General features: G+C 48.8%; 3 protein-coding genes across 4 annotated transcripts; 2 read left to right on the top strand and 1 right to left on the bottom strand.

Annotated features, from left to right (window-relative positions):
* The first annotated feature begins 1,330 nt into the window (after nucleotides 1-1,330).
* On the top strand, nucleotides 1,331-3,979 carry LOC135817270 (casein kinase I-like). The gene has a single exon (XM_065330418.1). It carries the CDS (start codon nucleotides 1,890-1,892, stop codon nucleotides 3,117-3,119), a length of 1,230 nt encoding a protein of 409 aa, XP_065186490.1. The 5' UTR covers nucleotides 1,331-1,889; the 3' UTR covers nucleotides 3,120-3,979.
* Nucleotides 3,979-18,903, bottom strand: LOC135817269 (E3 ubiquitin-protein ligase RNF149-like). Its single transcript, XM_065330417.1, has 6 exons — nucleotides 17,907-18,903; nucleotides 16,863-16,937; nucleotides 15,186-15,262; nucleotides 14,410-14,494; nucleotides 13,695-14,139; nucleotides 3,979-4,980 (listed from the first exon to the last, which is right to left on the bottom strand). Exons 1-6 carry the CDS (start codon nucleotides 18,618-18,620, stop codon nucleotides 4,787-4,789), a joined length of 1,590 nt encoding a protein of 529 aa, XP_065186489.1. The 5' UTR covers nucleotides 18,621-18,903; the 3' UTR covers nucleotides 3,979-4,786.
* LOC135817266 (uncharacterized) lies at nucleotides 5,829-11,163 on the top strand. Of its 2 annotated transcripts, XM_065330412.1 has the most exons (6): nucleotides 5,829-6,008; nucleotides 6,653-6,811; nucleotides 7,516-7,568; nucleotides 8,447-8,566; nucleotides 8,860-9,503; nucleotides 9,905-11,163. In XM_065330412.1, exons 2-6 carry the CDS (start codon nucleotides 6,682-6,684, stop codon nucleotides 10,671-10,673), a joined length of 1,716 nt encoding a protein of 571 aa, XP_065186484.1. In that variant the 5' UTR covers nucleotides 5,829-6,008; nucleotides 6,653-6,681; the 3' UTR covers nucleotides 10,674-11,163. The 2 variants fall into 2 exon arrangements, with proteins under 2 accessions (XP_065186484.1, XP_065186485.1); XM_065330413.1 differs by lacking the exon at nucleotides 5,829-6,008 and having other exon boundaries at nucleotides 6,220-6,811.
* Nucleotides 18,904-18,981: the final 78 nt, after the last annotated feature.

Raw genomic sequence — 18,981 nt, 5'->3', positions numbered from 1 at the left:
ACCACTGCAGCTGTACTTATGGTTGATAAATATGGTGGTAAAGACACACCTGGCAATATGGCGGTAAACACACGCCTGCCCACACACGGTCTCTAGGCTGCAAAGTTCTGGCACAGAGCTCTCCTTCTCACCACCACCACCATCAGTTCGCGCCTGGTCGATGCATGGTTGGCGGCATCACACAAAGTCTCATTTAGGGTTCCCAGTAAAAAGGCAACATTGCCTGTTGGGAAATCCCTAACAAAATAAGAAAAAATAATAATAATAATAATAATAATCCGGCATAGCAGGCTGGTACATCAAGGAGTGCATGGCACATAGCAGATGACACAGCAACGACATAGCTCGATTGCGACGTACGTTTCGTCCCCGCTGGACTCATCAGGCAATCTTCTTCTTGGATGTCTTCACACGGAGCTTGACTCGGGAGAATGAATTTGAAGACACCACTGCAGCTGTACTTATGGTTGATAAATATGGTGGTAAAGACACACCTGGCAATATGGCGGTAAACACACGCCTGCCCACACACGCTCTCTAGGCTGCAAAGTTCTGGCACAGAGCTCTCCTTCTCACCATATTTATCAACCATAAGTACAGCTGCAGTGGTGTCTTCAAATTCATTCTCCCGAGTCAAGCTCCGTGTGAAGACATCCAAGAAGAAGATTGCCTGATGAGTCCAGCGGGGACGAAACGTACGTCGCAATCGAGCTATGTCGTTGCTGTGTCATCTGCTTTGTGCCATGCACTCCTTGATGTACCAGCCTGCTATGCCGGATGCCGCCAACCATGCATCGACCAGGCGCGAACTGATGGTGGTGGTGGTGAGAACCTGAGGAGAGCTCTGTGCCAGAACTTTGCAGCCTAGAGAGCGTGTGTGGGCAGGCGTGTGTTTACCGCCATATTGCCAGGTGTGTCTTTACCACCATATTTATCTACAATAAACCTTTATGTCATAAAGCTATTAAAGGTCTATGTACTCTTGCTACTACTAGTACTAGTACATGTACTAGTAGCAAGAGTACATAACCCAAAAATGGGGTTATTGTACTCTTACTAGTAGTATAGTAGTAGGTTTATGTACTCTTGCTAGTACTAGTAGTAGTAGTACTACTGTACTAGTAGACTATGTACACACGCGACCCTAATACTAGCAGTCCAGGTATCGACCTCAGAAGCAGCCATGGCTAGCCAAATGACAGGATGCAGCGCCTGGTGACGACGTTGTACTTGTCTTCTATCTCCGATCCGCAATCGGTCCTGAAACAGCATCAGCTCCGCCACCTTGTCGCTATTTACAGAAGTTTTCAAGGTGAGAGCTGCTCGTCAGACTCGTTTGCCAGCGAGGCCAAGATCTGGTCCTGGAGGAGCTGGAGGGGACCTGGATCTGATGGGACAATGACTGCGCTGGATTGTCTACACTCCAGAGTACAGTCAGATTTGATCGACTGGCTAGATAATGGACAAAAGCTATTCGATGTACATGTACATGTATGCACATGGACGTAACCAATATTAAAAATAAAATAAAATATAAAATAAACCCGACCGACCGACGCGACCCTGGTACGGATGAGTGAAGTGACCCGAAACAACGGACTAGGTGGCCTTAGAAATATTACTACTATAGATGCCGTGCAACCGCTAAGCATGCAAGTAAGTGATGACTATGTACTCGGACAACATCGTGCACCGTCACTCTTGAGAAGCTGAGTCTTGATCAGACGCGGGCAAAAAGTCGACGAATGCGTCGGGCAGCGAAAGAAGAGAGCCTTTCTTGCCGGCCATACTGCCACGAAGCTGGTTTGGAGCGGATGTGCAACTCCGCCTAGGTCGAACCAGGTGTTCACTGATGTTTATTTCGCTCGTCCCTCGACCGGTATCAAACTATGGCCAGCAAGTGGAGCGAACGGAGGGACCTGAAAGAAGATTGGGAGACCATCTCGGCGACCAAGGGCAAGGAGATTGTAAAGGAAGCACTGACGGGACACGTGGGCATGTTTTGCGGGCCAGGCAAGGCGTACGTTGCGGAAACTGTCATCGGTCACGGTCACTTCGGCACCGTGTATCAGGGTCGTGCAACGTATACTAGAGAGACAGTCGCTATGAAGGTGCAGGACATCTACGTTCGCGGCTGCTTGAGCGTTGAAGTGTCGATGCTGGGACAATTAGCGGGTACCACGGGCATTCCCAAGCTATTTTGGGATGGCACCAACAAAAACATTCACGTGATGGTAACGCAGTTGCTCGGCCCGAGCTTAAGGGATCTGATGACGTATTACAAGACGAACGCGCCGTGGCATCCGTATTTTCCGGCCATTAGCGTTGCACGCCTGAGCGTGCAGATGATGGAGCGTTTAGGTGACGTGCACAAGAAAGGCATTGTGCATCGAGACGTCAAGCCCGACAACATACTAATGGGACAAACATACAGCCAATCCGACCAGCTGTACTTGGTGGACTTTGGCATTGGCAAGAAATGGGTGCGCAAGGACACTCCGTTTCCCAACCCGGGCGGCAAGCGGAGCGACCCGCTGCGCAACGCTCACGGCATGGCCGGCACACTGCGCTACGCCAGCAAGTTCATACAGCTAGGCTACTTCTACAGTATGCGTGATGACCTCGTGTCCTACGGCTACTCGGCTATCTACATGAGCACGGGAACTCTTCCTTGGGCAGGCGTCAATGCGATGTTCGCACGCGTTAGAGGCGACATGGTGCTCGAGGCTAAAATGAAGGCCACGCCGGAAACACTGTGCAAGGACATGCCCAATGAGTACCTGGCGTACATGAACTATTGCTACAGTCTCGACTACGGGGATATGCCAAACCATGAGAACATGCGGACGCTGTTCATGCAGGTGTGCATGGCCAAGAAGCCCAAGCTTGACGATATGTGGCAATGGGAACTGGTGCTGGAGGCTGGCAAGTGTGACTGTGTAGCCAAGGGCAAGATCGATCCCGACTGCAAGTGCTGCATACCACCAGCAGAGACTGCGGCAGCAGCAGCAGCAGCAAGCCCTGTCAAGAGCAAGAGCTACACCATGGCGGCGGCAGAACCAGGTAAAGGAATCGCACCGAGGAGGGAGCCCGGCTGGCATAGGAAGCCTCGGACGTGATTTGTGATCCATGCAGCCTTGAATGCCGCCGTCAAACTGCCCAAGTCATGCACCGTAAGGACATCGGATCTATTCTAACACTATCCCGGAAGCGAGGTGTGTGACAAGCAGTCATGGCACAATGGGTCATTCATATTACCCTTGAGTCACTGTTTGACCTCATCTAACATCCCGCCGCCAAAACACAATTGGATTGACACCGTTTCCTGACTACAAAAACAAACAAAGTCTCTTCTTCACCGCAATGTGCTCTATGTTGATGAAATATGCAGTGATACTCCTGTGTATGCTTCAGTACATGTTTCAACGTTCCTGCCAGGAGGCAAAATAGAGATTGGCTTGCCTGCAATGGTTGTCCACCTTTCAGCTTGATCAGATTGATGCGGCACCGAATAGTTATAATTATTCAGGAAATGCAGTCTTGACTTGACTTAACCCTGGATGCTTTCAGCATCACTCAGACTAGCAAGGTAAATCATCTCTAGGTGTTATGACTGCAAGTTTTGTCCAACAGCCCTGTGGTGTTCGGGGTAGAACAGATCGATGCCTAGACTAGTTGAATGACAAAGTCTATTGTCCGCACCATGCACAAACTACAGTATACAGTCTTCAATCTGATAATAAAATGATTGCAGTTTCTCGCAGCCCCAGTACATGTGATTGTGCTCAATAACGTGCCTTCTACTGCCGCACAGCAATTATTGTCAACTTTCTAGTGCCGTTTTAGCGAATGCAGATTATTCCGTGGGAGGCTACTGATATCGTGCTACAAGTACTGTCTTTACTTCAGACTAAAGTTGAAGTTTAGTTCTTTGAACATCCATGTATAACGTGCGGGCTTTGTGCTTGCTCGAGCAGGATTTTGGTGTGTGTGTGTGTGTGTGTTCGTATCCATGTGCACTGTGTGTGCACATGCACACCCCTGCATGAATGCACACCGCCACAGATGGGTTAGGTCACCTATCATGGTGTGCCAAACTGAATTTGAGACCTGGTCATTAGCAGTGAGAGGGGGGGGGGGGGGGGTACTACAGTCATGTTCCGCACTGCGACCCACGTGCAGGTCAAACCAGGATAGCAATTGATATTGGCCTTACCAGTGATAAGGAAGTGGAATATGAATACTCCTACTCCGGCTAACGATAGAATAGTCTGATAATGAATCCTACACATAGTTTCAATATGATAAACATCGTACAAATGCGCATGTCAAGTTTTAAAGCAAATAGCCAGCCTGCCATACGCAGTGGGCAGAGAAAATTGTGACTGCGGCAAACAGCACGGCAAGTCTAGCCTTGCCTGATCCTTGCGGTTCGCCGGGTCACGTGGACACAGCTGCCTGTTTCAGGATATTGCTGTTAACATGCAGAGGTGCAGGGCGGTACACCCGGTTGTTGCCGAGCCAACACTTGTAGCGAGTGAAGTTATGACTAGTACCACTAGAAGAGCCAGCTTCTCATGAGGTGCTATTAGCCGTCACGAGTCTATCCGGCACAGAGCTTGGTCTATCCTAACAATTATTAGTAGCTGGCGCATGGCTTTATCACCCAAAGCAGACTGTCACGCGGACAGCATTTGCGGTTTGTCAGGGAGTGAAGCCAGCCAGTTGGAGCTACCCTACTCCTAGCGGCTATCGTCATAGTTGAAGTCTGCTGACTCTGCACAGGTTATATCATCTCAACAACCTCCCTGGCTGTCTGCTCGCTCTCATCACTACAGCCGCTCAGCGGCACATGTTCACCATGGTTGCGATGTCGATGGCCCACGGCGCTGGTGAACATCCGTGTGAGCATTGACACTGACGTTCGATTCGGTGAGTAGTCCGTCATTCTCCGATTGGGTGATATGACCTCGGGTACAGCTGCAGCAGAAAGCCACCACGGCACCGACACATGCGAGCGCGCATAAACACACACACACACACACACACACACACACGTATACATGTACACACAACACATCCACGCATAAGTTCTCACGTGACAGAGTGGCTAGAATCAGGGCCGGCGCCACTGGTATGGCCGGTACGGCCATGGCCGTACCAACTTCCCAAAAAGTCGGTCCACGTGGAACGTCCAAAACCGGGGAGGAAAAGTTTCGATGCATGATTTTGTACAGGGAGTCGCCCAGAGTGCAGGATTTGCCATCTAACTTCCAACATTTTTCGGGGGGAGGGCCCCCAGACCCCCCTTAAAGATGGCCCTTCGCCTCACCGCTCCGCGGAAGCTGCCTCCGGCCCTGAGAATGATAATACCAAGCAATGGTTATGTCAGGTGTCATTGTCGCAGTCTGTGGCCGGCACCAGTACTGCAATAGGCAATGTGAAACCAGTCGTGTGTACTAATAACAGTATCATCACACTATACACACCAGATGGCCTGGTCTAGTTGTCACTTGTCAATGTTGCTTAGCAATTGACGTGGAGCTAAGCAGTCAGAACTTTCCCCATGAAGTGACAGCTATAAAGCTAGTTACGACGAGCCCAGTCTCCACAGTCCCATACTGGTCATGGCTGGACAAATAGACAGCCTGGGAGTGGGATTCGGAGGGCATTGCACGTCTCTTGAAGTAAGTTGAGCCTACATCATAATCATGTAGGTTTGGCTTGTCAATCAACGAGCAGGGTCAGCAAGTACAGTGTTGGCATGTTGTCACAAGACATTGCACAGTAGCTAGCGGCACGAGTGTAAACAGAGACTGGACGTCGATATGAAGTGAAGAACCAGAGGAGCCCCGGGACTAGCACTAGCAGACATGATCCTACCTTGGCTTGAAAAAGATGCTCAGATACCCATTCCATGTCAGTGTTGCGTCGATTGGTTGAAGTCGCGTCCAAAGCTGGTGTCACAATGGTTGGAGGGAAACACAACCACGAGGCGTGCTATCAAGGTAAGGCTAGACTCCCTTGAAGCCCAATGTTATGAGGCTGAATGTGATGTCGCCTGGCCAGGCGTAGTTAGAAAGACTACCACCATAACTTCCGATTCATATCATCAGTCCGCGATCCGGCCAATGTGGAAACGTTACGTCTTTACTTGCACATGGTGGCATTATGACGGTCTGTTTTGGTGCGTGATACCTCATTACATACACCTCCGGCTCCATTCGATCGAAGAAGATCGAAAAAGGTGCGAAGCGAACGTGGCGTAAACCTTTTCGCCTCGTCTTTCAAAAAAGGGACTGGCGCAGCCAGCTGTAGATTATGTTCTACGTACGTAAAGATGTCGTCACGAGAAATAGTCGCGAGTCGTTGACTTACACTGTCTTACACTTTACAGTTACACAAAGTAAACTTTAGTTCTTCGCTTGCTTCGCTGTCTTGAGGGAGAGAAGAGTGTTGTTTGTGGCGACACGCCAGTCGTAAGGTAGAATGAGATTTTGTTGCAGTCGAGACCTAGGCTAGTGCAGGCCGGCATAACGCGCTTTGCGGGAGAATGGACAAAAAGTCAAAAACATTGCTTTCCTCGTTGGCACCGACCTTTGTCCACACACTGTGACTACAGCATAGAGGGTCTGCCTGTTGACTTTTGCAGAGTTCTCAAGTACGTGAATCATCGGCACCATGCTACCCAAGCAGAGAAAATCGCCTCCGGGTAGGCAAGTGCAGAGTCGGGCGGCCCCTGCTGCCACTACCAGTCACCCGTCCAGTTTGCTGCCTTCAGCAGCAAGCCGAGCAAGTTCACAAGCATGCGGTAAGGCCAGCAACAGCCAGTATGCTCACTGGTGTAGAATTTAAAAATAATTGGAATGCTCAGCTGTGTGTACATGTAGGTCTACTCCTGAGTCAGTTCCGATACATGCACCGGAGTCTAGGATAACTGAATGCAGGCTGTCCAACCTCATAGAGTCGCCACTGTTCCGGAGACCAAAGCAGCTCAGATATACATAAACTGATAAAGCATACAAAGACAACTGTCTCTTGTGTAAGCATGTCTTGGTCCTGAGCAGGACTGTCCTGCTGAGGATGGAGAGGTTGGACAGTCTGTAATGCACTGCATTTAACAGCAGAAACCGTGTCGGTGACGACCGTGAACAACAGATATCCGAACCGAAATGGCAGACGGCGATCCAAATCATTATCTCTGTTGCTCCACATGAATTGAAGTTCCACGGACTGTCTATGGCGATAGTGTGCCTACTGCAATTGCTACCATTTGAATGCGTTGCATACCTACCATACTGTACATGGCTGCTACACTGTACATGGCTGCTACAGACTAATAGTGTACTACAGTGTACACGGCTGTGACACTGTACATGGCTGCTGCAGTGTACATGGCTGCTACAGTGTACACGGATGCAGGACGCCGGCTGCACTATGAACATGACACTGCCTTGGACAAATTACACAGGGTACATGGATGTGTCTGGTGTGTGCTTACATCTTTTTCCACAGCTGGACCAGTATTCCCGTCCACACCATCCTCCACCGGTGTTGAAATCCAGTGGGTATGGTTTTTTTAGTTTTTTTTTACATAACGTGGCATAAGAAATGATCAGAGCAGATGCCGCTCAAGAAATCCTGCCTCAACTTCTCGAGGGTTGTGTCAAGTTAGTTGTCACAAACCAGTGTTCTTTGTTGTACCCGAACGCAACATTGGATTTCTTTGACGACAACGTGCAGTCAGATCTCTGCATGCATGCATGGTGCGATCAAATCAGATTGCAAGCAATAACTCTCTCAGCTCACGGGCATGTTGGGGACCAGGCTCTCGTAACGTAGCCATGCTGCTTGCCTGCAGGTAACATACCTGACACGTTTTGCTTATAAATTTTCAACAATCTTGCCGTCATTTTTCCCTGGACTGCCAGCTATTTTGTGCCGGGCCCAGCCTGAGAAATCCAAATGTTACCAAGTAGACAGGAGTGCTTGGATCTGGGGAAGTGTGCAGCTCTCAGCAGGGTCAAACACACCTTGCCACATCGAGGACAACAGTCCGGCTCTGGTTGCTAAGATGCTCCGGTGATCTGTTCAACGCATGCCAATCATGAAAGAATGCATTAAAATATCCATTGCCGCAGACTACATGCCATATTCGTTTCCATCCGATCTGCATCAGCCACCGTCACACTCAATGCCATATTACCTCATTATGTGGCAAGTCGCGAGGACTCTTTTCCTATATTTTGGACCTTGCCGTCGGTGGAGGACACAGCTAATGGGATGATGTTGGGGTGGTGACTGCATGAACCTTAGCTGGAACTGCCTGTGGCTGACTGCATTCAAAAGACCCAAGTGGAATACGACATCCACCTGCTGGGTTGAACTCGATATGCATGAAGCTGCCGTGACCCTCACGTGAGATTCTGTTCAATCCAATTTGCAGCCAGCTGGCAACCCACGCGATCGGCTGAGAAGCAGGAGACGAGATGCAGCCGCAGCGTCGCAAAGTGACCCTGGAACAACATCACCACCGTCATCGGCATTTGATGTGCAAGCGCAGCGGGTGAGTAACTTACACCTACTTGTAGTATCAAGGAGTACTGGTAGTTTACTACTATATACTCCCTACCTAGTATAGTTGGTTGAATATCGCACCTGGATTGATGAGTCATCTGCACACTCCAGAGAGCGCATGTGGTGGAAGTGGAATTGCTTTATTGATAAACAGGTCGAAAGCTGGTGCTTACCGTTTTAGTATATCCACACTCCAATACATGTACTCTTCCACATGTGTGGATACTGCACACAACGAGTCCTATACTTTTTCTTTGTTGATTCGTTTTGTTCTCCCAACAGGCATATAGCTCGCAGCAGATGCTGAGGCCAAGCAGGAGCATTGGCATGGTAACACAAGGCGAGCCATCATCCTCAGAGCTATGCGTTAGGACTTCTGGACAAGTATCACCGCCTCGGGTGCCAGCAGGACCCGCGCCGGGTTTGTTGCCGGGGCGGCGTCAGTTTCTCGCGCTTCCCACAACAATCAATGAGCAGACGGTGCCAGCACACGTAAATACGCTGGCAGCGGCACTATCGTCTCGTACAGCAACAGTGCAGTCGTCTCATATGGCAGCCGTCCAATCACCCCACACAGCAGCTGATCAATCACATCATCGTGCAGGAACTGTGCAATCACCTCATATGGCATCTGTGCAATCACCTCATATGGCATCTGTGCAATCACCTCATATGGCATCTGTGCAAACACCTCATATGGCATCTATGCGATCACCTCATATGGCATCTGTGCAATCACCTCATATGGCATCTGTGCAGCCATCTCGTGGAGCGGCGGCACATTCACCGCGCACGGCCCCAGCAGAAGCATCTGGCTCTTCATTGCCGTCCAAAGGCACCGGTCTCCCAGAAATGACCAAGACACGTTTCCGTGGTGCACCAAGTACATGGAGTCAACCGAAGCTCACGGCCAGCCAGCCGAAGCGGTTAGTCAGGTTCTTTGCTAAAACCTATACTGTGCACTGCAGATGTTAACAGCAGTTGTGAGTTCCCTTGGGAACGGAGACAAAAATGTATTTAATTTAATTTTAAAAAATGAGAATTTAACTCCTCCCTGGCTTATACATCGCTTATCGGTACAGTGAATACACCAAGGCCTGTCTAGCCAGCAACAGATGGCACATGTACAAGCACGTACATCCCAATCCTTTGCCGGGCTATTCACTTTCATGGCTGGACTGTGTCGAGCTCCGTGCTCTCCACACCAAGCTACTAAAGTTACAGTGCATGTGCTAATGTACTGGACTGCATTACAAACACTTGTGGTGCCATTCTAAACCAATGCCCTCTTCCCACCCACCCTGATCATCTATCTCACCCTCTGCAGGATAGCTATCACGAATCCGAAGGCCGCGCCGACAGGTCCCAGGCCTCATTTCCCGTATGGCGATCCGTACGCAATCCGAGACCCGCCGAACGATCCTGACTTTCTTGCACTGCAGGCGAGAGTGCGCGCCATCAGCAAACTGCAGCTGGCGACGGTGAAATTGGAGAGTGAGAGAAAGCAATCGCGTCGACGCCGGCCGCCCTCAAAGAACTCGGTATGGGCACGCCTTAGTTCGTGCAGCTCCTCAGACATGGAGTCAACACGCAGACAGCTGCAACCTCAACAGCAGCAGCAGGGTGGCAGTACCAGTCGAGAAGTGCACCGTGATGCTCACCAGGCACAGGCGCTGAACGACGCTCAAGGACTTCTTCACACTCTCCAAATCCAACCGCATCGACCAGCCGCCGCACTTACTACCCCCGGCGGCACACAGGCTCCAGCACGACGAAGACGCAGTACGGGCATTGCCGGTCCAAGCGGCTCTGTGCGACAGACTGCTCGCAGGGCATCTATTGCAGACCCCCTGTGCATACAGCGTAGTCCGGCGACAACACTGGCTCAGAATCCAACTGGAGCGGCTGTCCATGGGACTGGAAGCGATCACGCCAGCAGCGACACGGAGCGCGGTGCTCCACGACTGAGGAGATACTCCAGTCAGCCACTCCGGCGGTCTTCTCGATCAACTACGACCAGTCTGCAGCGCCGTCGGTCCGTCAAAGAGTACTCTTCAGGCTACCGTATAGCTGTGGACGCTCTTCCATTCAGCTAAATACTGTTTGTTAAACAGGCCGCATGGATTAGTCTTGATTCAACACCACTCCAGTCATGGACTTTTGTTATAAGATACATGGATGTCTTCAGGAATGGACCCAAGACACAATGACCGTGTCACACCCCATCTCCATTGACTTGATATAAATTATATATTGCACATAGTCGAGTTTTTAGGTGTCTGGTTTGAATAAAGGGCTTACTGTATTGTGACCATGTTACGTTGCCACAGTGCTTTGTAATACCCTTTTGTTTGTTAATAACTCGGAATAAAATCAAGCAGCTTTTTAACCATCCCTGCAGCAAGTTTGTGATGATGACTCTTGAATTCTCCTTGATGTGTTAGCAGCATGTTAACTTATATCATGTCAAATGTTGGCAGCCTATCACTGCCACTTTCTTGCTGGTGAGTCTTTCAACAGTTACTCTTACACAACGGTATTTGAGTGCAGGAATCCACAACGACCAGGTCGGCGGTCAGCAAACCAGTATACAGTATGTCCTGAAACCATTGGTTATCGGTCACGGTGCATTGCATGCTGTCTGCTGTGGGCCATGACCTTGAGATTGGTTACCGGTGCATTGCATGCTGTCTGCTGTGGGCCATGACCTTGAGATTGGTTATCGGTGCATTGCATGCTGTCTGCTGTGGGCCATGACCTTGAGATTGGTTACCGGTGCATTGCATGCTGTCTGCTGTGGGCCATGATCTTGAGATTGGTTATCGGTGCATTGCATGCTGTCTGCTGTGGGCCATGACCTTGAGATTGGTTATCGGTGCATTGCATGCTGTCTGCTGTGGGCCATGACCTTGAGATTGGTTACCGGTGCATTGCATGCTGTCTGGTGTGGGCCATGACCTTGAGATTGGTTATCGGTGCATTGCATGCTGTCTGCTGTGGGCCATGACCTTGAGATTGGTTATCGGTGCATTGCATGCTGTCTGCTGTGGGCCATGACCTTGAGAAACGATGGTGTCAGAGAATGTCCACTTCCTGCTTCTGCTTGTGCTGCTGGTGCTTGTGCTGCTGTGTGCTCATATGTTGTACTCCGGTTTAAGCAAATACCCGTACCAGGAATCATTACATTCCCAAAATATACAAGTGCTAGTATCCCCCGGAAAAACTGGTATCTGGCGATCACCTCTGGGTCCACATAAAAGTGATCACTAACGGCAGGTGATCCTTGCTTGGAGGTGTGTGACCATGGGATCACATACATGGACTCCGTCTAAAGAGTCGATACGTCGGGAACGCAGCCTACCCAACTCCCAAATCACAATGCTATCATTACTTATTGCACTATTCCGCTCTCCTTCAAATGGTGTGGAGAGCATTCTCAAGGCGGCATTGAAGAAAATCGTGTTATGCTTTTCACTTGAACTGCCTTCACCGTGTGCAGTCAACTGCTCGATGAACTGGGGTCAGTAGAGGCAATATCAAAGGAACCAGAGATGGTTGGCTGCTTTGAAAATGCTTGGCTCGCTTGAAATCATACAAAATCGACAAGAAAGAGCTTTGATCGGCCATTTGTTTTCTACATCATAGCCGCTAGTTGCGGGTAGAAAATCAACCTTGGGACAAGAAAGAGCAGTCACTGGTAGTGGACAGGGAAGGTACCGGTACATGTAGCGCAACTAGTCCCAGTCAAGTTGCATATGTGAAAGCGTCGCGGCGCATAGCAAAGCAGTCGGTAGTGGCTAGTTGCTAGTTCGGCACAGTGTAGTGCCACGGTTTACTCGTTCCGTACTTCAAGGATCCTCGAGACTGCAACAAAACCAAAAGTTACTTTCTTATTGTTTGACTAGGTAGTGGAGTTGTGAATGCACTGCAAAGCTCCACTAGTAACTATGTTGACTCCTGGTTGAATTTGGACAAGATCTTTGCAACATTTGACAGTGAAGAAGGACTGTTAGAGTACTTAGTGGCTAGTTCAGAATAGCAACAAAAAAGCAGTTTGTGTGTAGACAGTTGGCGTGAAATATAACCCATGACAGGACTACAACTGCATGGCTGATACTGAACTCAAGCACGCCTACACATACACGCCACCTCTACGCACACCATGTACCATGTACTGTAAAACACGATATTTCGGTGTAACTTTAATTTCGGTGATTTCGGTAGTGAAAACCAGCACCTAAATTTAGATTACACCTTAGGCACCAGAGTATACACTGTATGTGAAGGGAATGCTGGTCACCTAACTCTAAATTACACCTGAAACCTGGCAGGTCCCTAGCACCGAAATTTTGATGCACCTAAAATTACATGTTTCACAGTATGCTCGTCACAAGAGCAGCACACCAATCTGCAAATGCACTGGATGTACGCCCACCCATTTTCCCCTTATAACAATGATCGCGGCCAAGATCTGAATGAAATGGATCCAGGCTTGCGCCAGGTAGCTGCCCAACGCACATAACTTGCAAAGCCATGTGACTCAACCTCCAATGCACACATCAGTGACCTGGTCTACACCACGCAGAAAATATCGGAACAGAATGGTAAAAACAGTTACCAGTACCTATGCACACCTTACACTTGCTGGGATAACCAGTCTAGACAGCAATGCCTGCTACGTTGATGGAAGCAGACACTGGTACCACATGTTATATCATCCGTATCATGCCTGTCATGATTGTCTGAAGCTATTGTCTGTGTTGTGGTTGACTTCACTCTTTAGCACTATTGACTGGCCTTTCGTACAATACCTATTGATGTCTAGAGACAGACTGTCTAGCCTTCCCCTAGTGCTCTTATTGATACACTATCCAGCTGTCCATCGGCTCTCCTTCCACGGCTCTCTATCCTGCTACACTCTTCTTCACACTCTATAAGTTCGTGTCTTCTTTACAATAAAATCAGTTCAGTGACTGACGAGTTCGAGATCACAACACCACATGCACGCACACATGCGCGTACACACACATGCGCATACACACACATGCGCGTACACACATACGCATGTACACACACATTCAGCAAGATACACATATTATACGAGCACACACCCTTACCACTGTTGCTGCTGAATGCAGTTCTCCAGGAGTTGGACATGTTCGGCTGAGCTATTCTTACATCCGGTCTCAGGGTGAGAGAGTGGGTTGACATTGATGATTGACTAGCATCGTCCGGTGCTCGTGAACATCCACTTTGCTCAGCTTGCTCAATGCTAGGAAGCAGAGATGGACTTACTAAAGAATCGTTCAGGTTGTTTGAAGCAGAGGAAGCGTTTGCAAACTCGGGCGTAGCGGTGTGTGTCCGCTGCCCCGACTGTAACACAGACGCTGCCCGCGAGCTTACCATTCGTTCGCGCTGCAGGCTGCTGTCCAGGAATCGAGATAAGCGTGACGGCGGTAGAGGCAGGGCAGCTGCTTCTTCCAGCACGCTGTCCGGCATGTTACCGAGTGCTATCTCTGCCGCTGCATCCTGCACATCCATTTCTTCATCTTCCTCTATCGTCTAGACATAGTCAGGTGAATTGGAAAACGCACATCAGAGCTTCAACTCCACAGTGCACATATCAATGTGAATGTCGCCCGGAGCATAATTTAAAAATTGTTCTTCCAAAGTTCTAGTGTACTTGTATACATGTTGAACACGCCACCAAGACAGCCATATAATTATTGTAGTCAAAACCTGCTGAGATTCTTCAGCCCTTGGCAAATGTGAATGTACCGAATGTATTGATTACTGGACTACTGTACAGTGCCCTAGACTAGTGCAGCTTACCCCGCTGAGGATGTTGTACTTGCAAAGTGGACACGTCTGCCGAGCTATCAGCCACCGGTCGATGCAGTCCTTGTGGAAAACATGACTGCACGCATAGATAGGTCCAGAAAACAACACGAACAGGCCAGGTTCTGAACAAACAGCCGGGACAGTTGAACCGCACTGGGATGAGCGTACTCTGGAGCACAGTACCACTTCCCAATTGTTACAGTATGGCTACTTAATTGCACCCATAGCATTTGTTGTCCGTGCCCCTTTTAGAACGTGTGTGCTGGGTCCGCGGGCGGTGTGCATTTGTTGTGCATGCGGACTGCGCAGGTTGCGACCCAGCACGCATGCGTGCATTTGTACACATTCTGGTTCTTGTGTTCCTTGCCTTTTTCTTGAGACTCTCCTTGGAGTAAGACTACTAAAGTAATCAGTCCTCTGGGTGTGGTGTACGTGGGATGTACATGAGATCGGGAGAGAAATCGGAAGGGCCTATCGTCCAGGATAAACAGCCCCCGACGACAGCCATACTCCATTGACCCCCCCCCCCCCCCCTAGATTTGTCTTTGAATCAATCGCTAAGCACCCACAGAGAGAGAGAGAGAGAGAGAGAGAGAGAGAGAGAGAGGGAGGGGGGGGGGGGGGTGCAGCAGGGAAGAGTAGAAATGAATTTCCTGGTTGTGTGCACTGTGAGTTGGATAAGTCTGGCGCATTGTATAACTGTTACACTACTTGTAATAAGATGGTAGTAATAAGCATTGCCGTGTGCAGGCATATTCAGAGCTTACTTGCAAGGAAGGGTTCGTATCGTGTCTCCACTCTCCAGATTATCTATGCACACCACACAGGTGGCATATTCCTCATCCTGGAGGCATGCAAACAAGGAGAAGCAAGACAACAACTCTCTTGTTGATCACTAGTAGTCACTGGTGGGAGGTACAATGAGAGGCCGTTCACCCTAACAGGTATGTACATGTACACTAATAAATCTATGGACAATTGGATAATTGTAATGTAGTAGTAACCTGGATTCTTGTTCTGACTGAAAAGGGACAAGCAAACATTTTTTTGTAAAGTGCTGGATGAAACACTTGGGGACTATAATAAGTTTATAATAAAGAAAAGGACCAAGGAACTACAAGTTACGCTATAATGTCCACTAACACCACCAGTTACTTTTAGTGTTAGTGGACATTGTAACTTGTAGTTCCTTGGTCCTTTTCTTTATTTTAAATTAATCATTGGCTCTCCATCCGAGTCTATACTATAAGTAGTATAATTATATAGTAAGTATTTAAAATAGCACATGTTGCTATAGTCCTCAAGTAATGTTGACTGGGATCAGCAATAGCAAAAGTTATTCCTACCTACCCCACATGTAGGCTTTTAAACAAAACGAATATAAACTTTTAAAGTGAAAACTTCAGAAATCGATCGCCTTCAGGATCCCCTCCTGGAGCTATGCGATCCCATTTTACAAGTTAGGTATGTATGTATGTGTCTCCAGTCAACATATGTATGTATGTATGTATGTATGTATGTATAACTCATAATCACAAGGTGATCGTAGAGGCATTAATCAGCGAGAGAATTGTGAATGATGTCTCTGAATCCAACTCTATTGTGTGCTGCATGAGAGAGAGCATGCAAGGGAAGACCCGTCCAACTTTTAATGTTAGAAATCCATGATGTCGCGGGCCTTCCTCTCGGTCGAGATCCAGGAGTTGATCCTTGCAGGAAGGGCTTGGAGAAAACATCATGTCTCGTAACATGGCCAAACCACATCAACTTAAATTTCTTGACTTCGTTCGCTAGCCGCATCCTTGCTCCGATGATGTCATTGATTTCTTTAGGTATCTATGTGCATATATGGATAGCCTCGTGTTGGACCGGGAAAACGCTGGCCGTATTTCTGCACCGTTTTGGGATCATGGTGTGGTGGTCGGAGACCAAGGTTGTGCATGCGTTCGGGTTGACACTGCAAAACACTGCACTCGGGGATCATTTGGATCAAGTCTGAGCAGTCTACAGGCAGGCCAAGCCCCCACTGCATGTCGAGAAATATATCTGACAAATGATATTGCAGATAAGCACACATATACTAGCAGAGGCGGCTGGAAATGGCAGGCACTTAGCACACCCTCCAGCCAAGTCTCACACGAACCGTGATTTGTTTTAGCACGCCCTGGAATTGGTCCAGTCAACCAAATCTGCCCAGCCAACCGTAGCTGACCCGGCCGCCGTAGCTGATCTGGCCGACCCAATCTGGTCCAACCAATCCCCATAGTGCATGCTAACAATTTCTTCACTTCTTTGTATATCTATCTACATGTATATTGGCTGGTGCATGAAGAAAAGGTTCAGCAAGCGCTTCACCAGCCAGCCCGGTTGCTCCATCTATGTTTTGATAGAGCAGTGTTGAAAAGAGGAGAAATGGCTGATGCGAAAGTCATCTTGCGACTTACATCCATTATGGATTCATCAAGTGTTCTCTCTGGCAGTTCGTCTATTCTTTCTCTGGCTTGATCTGCTCTGGACCTCTGTCAGTGGTTCAAAACGACACACAAAACTCAGAGTTAGAACCAACAGCAGTGCATTAAAAAAAAGAAGTTCACACCTCACTCCACTATGGCAATGCAGCAGCAATACAGGCCTCCAATGCAGGTCTACAGCCAGGCCCTGGTCAGGTTATCACCGGACCAACTTTTTGGCTGCCAGCACGTGTTTCCTACTGTGGAGGGAATGTGCATCTGCTGGATCATACACATAGTATCATGAAAAGGCTATGATACTACCGGATCAATCGAAAACTGCTTCCGGCGGTCCTGACAGCCTAACCAGCTGCAGTGCACAAGTGGCTGCAGATAGGCCCTACTCTATGTATGGCCTGGGCCACAAAAAGCCTGAGCAGTTCACCTACTAGAGTACGTTGTACTTCAAAAGTATGTATTCACTATCTCCACTAGTTACTGCATTCTTCTGAACATACCCGAACGATCAAACCACTGGCCTCAAAGAGAATTGTATATCAGTTGAATTTGACCCATTGTTCCTCATTATTTGCACCTTTCCCAACTGCATCATGCACATATGAGGATACGATGCAATGCAGGTTTCATGCACCGGTGTACATGTACTTATCGACGTTTTAAGACACTGGAGTAACCATGGTAACTAAGCTTCGATTGTCCGAAATCCTGTACTGCTAATAAAGTCGGAGTATTCTCCAACACCCCCCCCCCCCCCCCCCTGCCTGGTAAAGACTGCGTGTAGATCGTCACTATGCTCCTCTATCTCTATCTCTCTCTCTCTCTCTCTCTCTCTCTCTCTCTCTCTCTCTCTCTCTCTCTCTCTCTCTCTCTCTCTCTCTCTCTCTCTCTCTCTGTCTGTCTGTCTGTCTGTCTGTCTGTCTGTCTGTCTGTCTGTCTGTCTGTCTGTCTGTCTGTCTGTCTGTCTGTCTGTCTGTCTGTCTGTCTGTCTCTGTCTCTGTATGTCTCTCTCTCTCTCACCTGATTCAGTGTCACTTGACGGGTCTGGATGTGCAGCTTGGCATACATAAGAATAGCTATGGCCAGTAGGCTCAGTGCCACAACGCAGAAGCTCAGCTGAAGAAACATGGCATGCTGCAGTTGCTGGGCTTGCGGAATGTAGTCCGCACGGGGCTCAATCGTCACATTCAGCGTTTGGTCCTGTGCTAAAACACTGCTCATGTAGACTCCGATTTTTCTCGATATGCCAATTGTCTGTATCCTGCGGTTGGATGGGCTCAGCACTCGCAATGGGTTATCGACATCTGGCGAGAATCCAGTTGAAACAGGTCCAGGACTGTAAACCAGTGCAACACCAGCACCAAGCTGTTCTGCTTCCATTGTGGCAACCTCAATGCTGCACTCGTTGTATTGCATCAGAATGGCAAAGGGCCTCTCTATTTCTGCCCCAGGCCAGTCTAGGGATGCATGGTCCACACTTGTGTTGCACAAGCCATTCAAAGCTGTGTATTCCACCAGTTGATACTCTGCGATCGTTATATCGTGCGTCCTGGTTGTCGGGATCAAGCTATCCTGGCTGTAGAATGCAGCGACATAGGTCGCCTGGCTGCTTGGGTACGTAGCATTCAGTAAAGCCTGCTTCCAATATACTCCAGAAAACGCTCCCGCCAGAAGAAATGTGTTTTGCGATGAAAGGCAATAGATAATTAGTATCCAACCGAGCAAAAGTGCCATTACTACTGCTGCCACCACTCGTCAACTGATCACTTCCTACTGGCAACTTACTTGTGCACCACTTTCAGCGTCGCTCCCCACACACAACCAACAACTCCACAGATCTTTCTTCTTCTTTTGTAAACCTGTAACAATGTTCTTCCATGCCTACCTTTTGCAGGTAGATCTAGAGCCTCGGAAAGAAACGTTCAGCCATGCCAAAATGAGCGACCATGAATAGCTAGCTGTTCGATCTGTTGAACCCGGCAACAACACCGTGGTACGGCAACAGTGGTGTTTAGCAGTGGTAATGTCATCATGTCAGTGAGTTCCATAATCACTGCCACTGGTAAATGATGTGGCGGAAATATGGGCCACGCCT

Source organism: Sycon ciliatum, chromosome 5 (assembly GCF_964019385.1).
Source record: "Sycon ciliatum chromosome 5, ocSycCili1.1, whole genome shotgun sequence".
In the NCBI taxonomy this organism is placed as follows: domain Eukaryota; kingdom Metazoa; phylum Porifera; class Calcarea; order Leucosolenida; family Sycettidae; genus Sycon; species Sycon ciliatum.
This window is presented reverse-complemented; position numbering and strand designations above follow the sequence as displayed.

Excerpts from the sequence above, each read along its gene's own strand:
- LOC135817269 (XM_065330417.1), bottom strand. The coding sequence starts at position 18,620 with ATGGCACTTTTGCTCGGTTGGATACTAATTATCTATTGCCTTTCATCG. Across the intron at positions 16,938-17,906 it reads GTCAAGTGACACTGAATCAG|AGGTCCAGAGCAGATCAAGC; the intron begins GTGAGAGAGAGA and ends AACCACTGACAG. Across the intron at positions 4,981-13,694 it reads TGCATTCAGCAGCAACAGTG|CTGTACCCGAGGTCATATCA; the intron begins GTAAGGGTGTGT and ends TTTCTGCTGCAG.
- LOC135817270 (XM_065330418.1), top strand. The coding sequence starts at position 1,890 with ATGGCCAGCAAGTGGAGCGAACGGAGGGACCTGAAAGAAGATTGGGAG.
- LOC135817266 (XM_065330412.1), top strand. The coding sequence starts at position 6,682 with ATGCTACCCAAGCAGAGAAAATCGCCTCCGGGTAGGCAAGTGCAGAGT. Across the intron at positions 6,812-7,515 it reads AGCAAGTTCACAAGCATGCG|CTGGACCAGTATTCCCGTCC; the intron begins GTAAGGCCAGCA and ends CTTTTTCCACAG. Across the intron at positions 8,567-8,859 it reads TTGATGTGCAAGCGCAGCGG|GCATATAGCTCGCAGCAGAT; the intron begins GTGAGTAACTTA and ends TTCTCCCAACAG.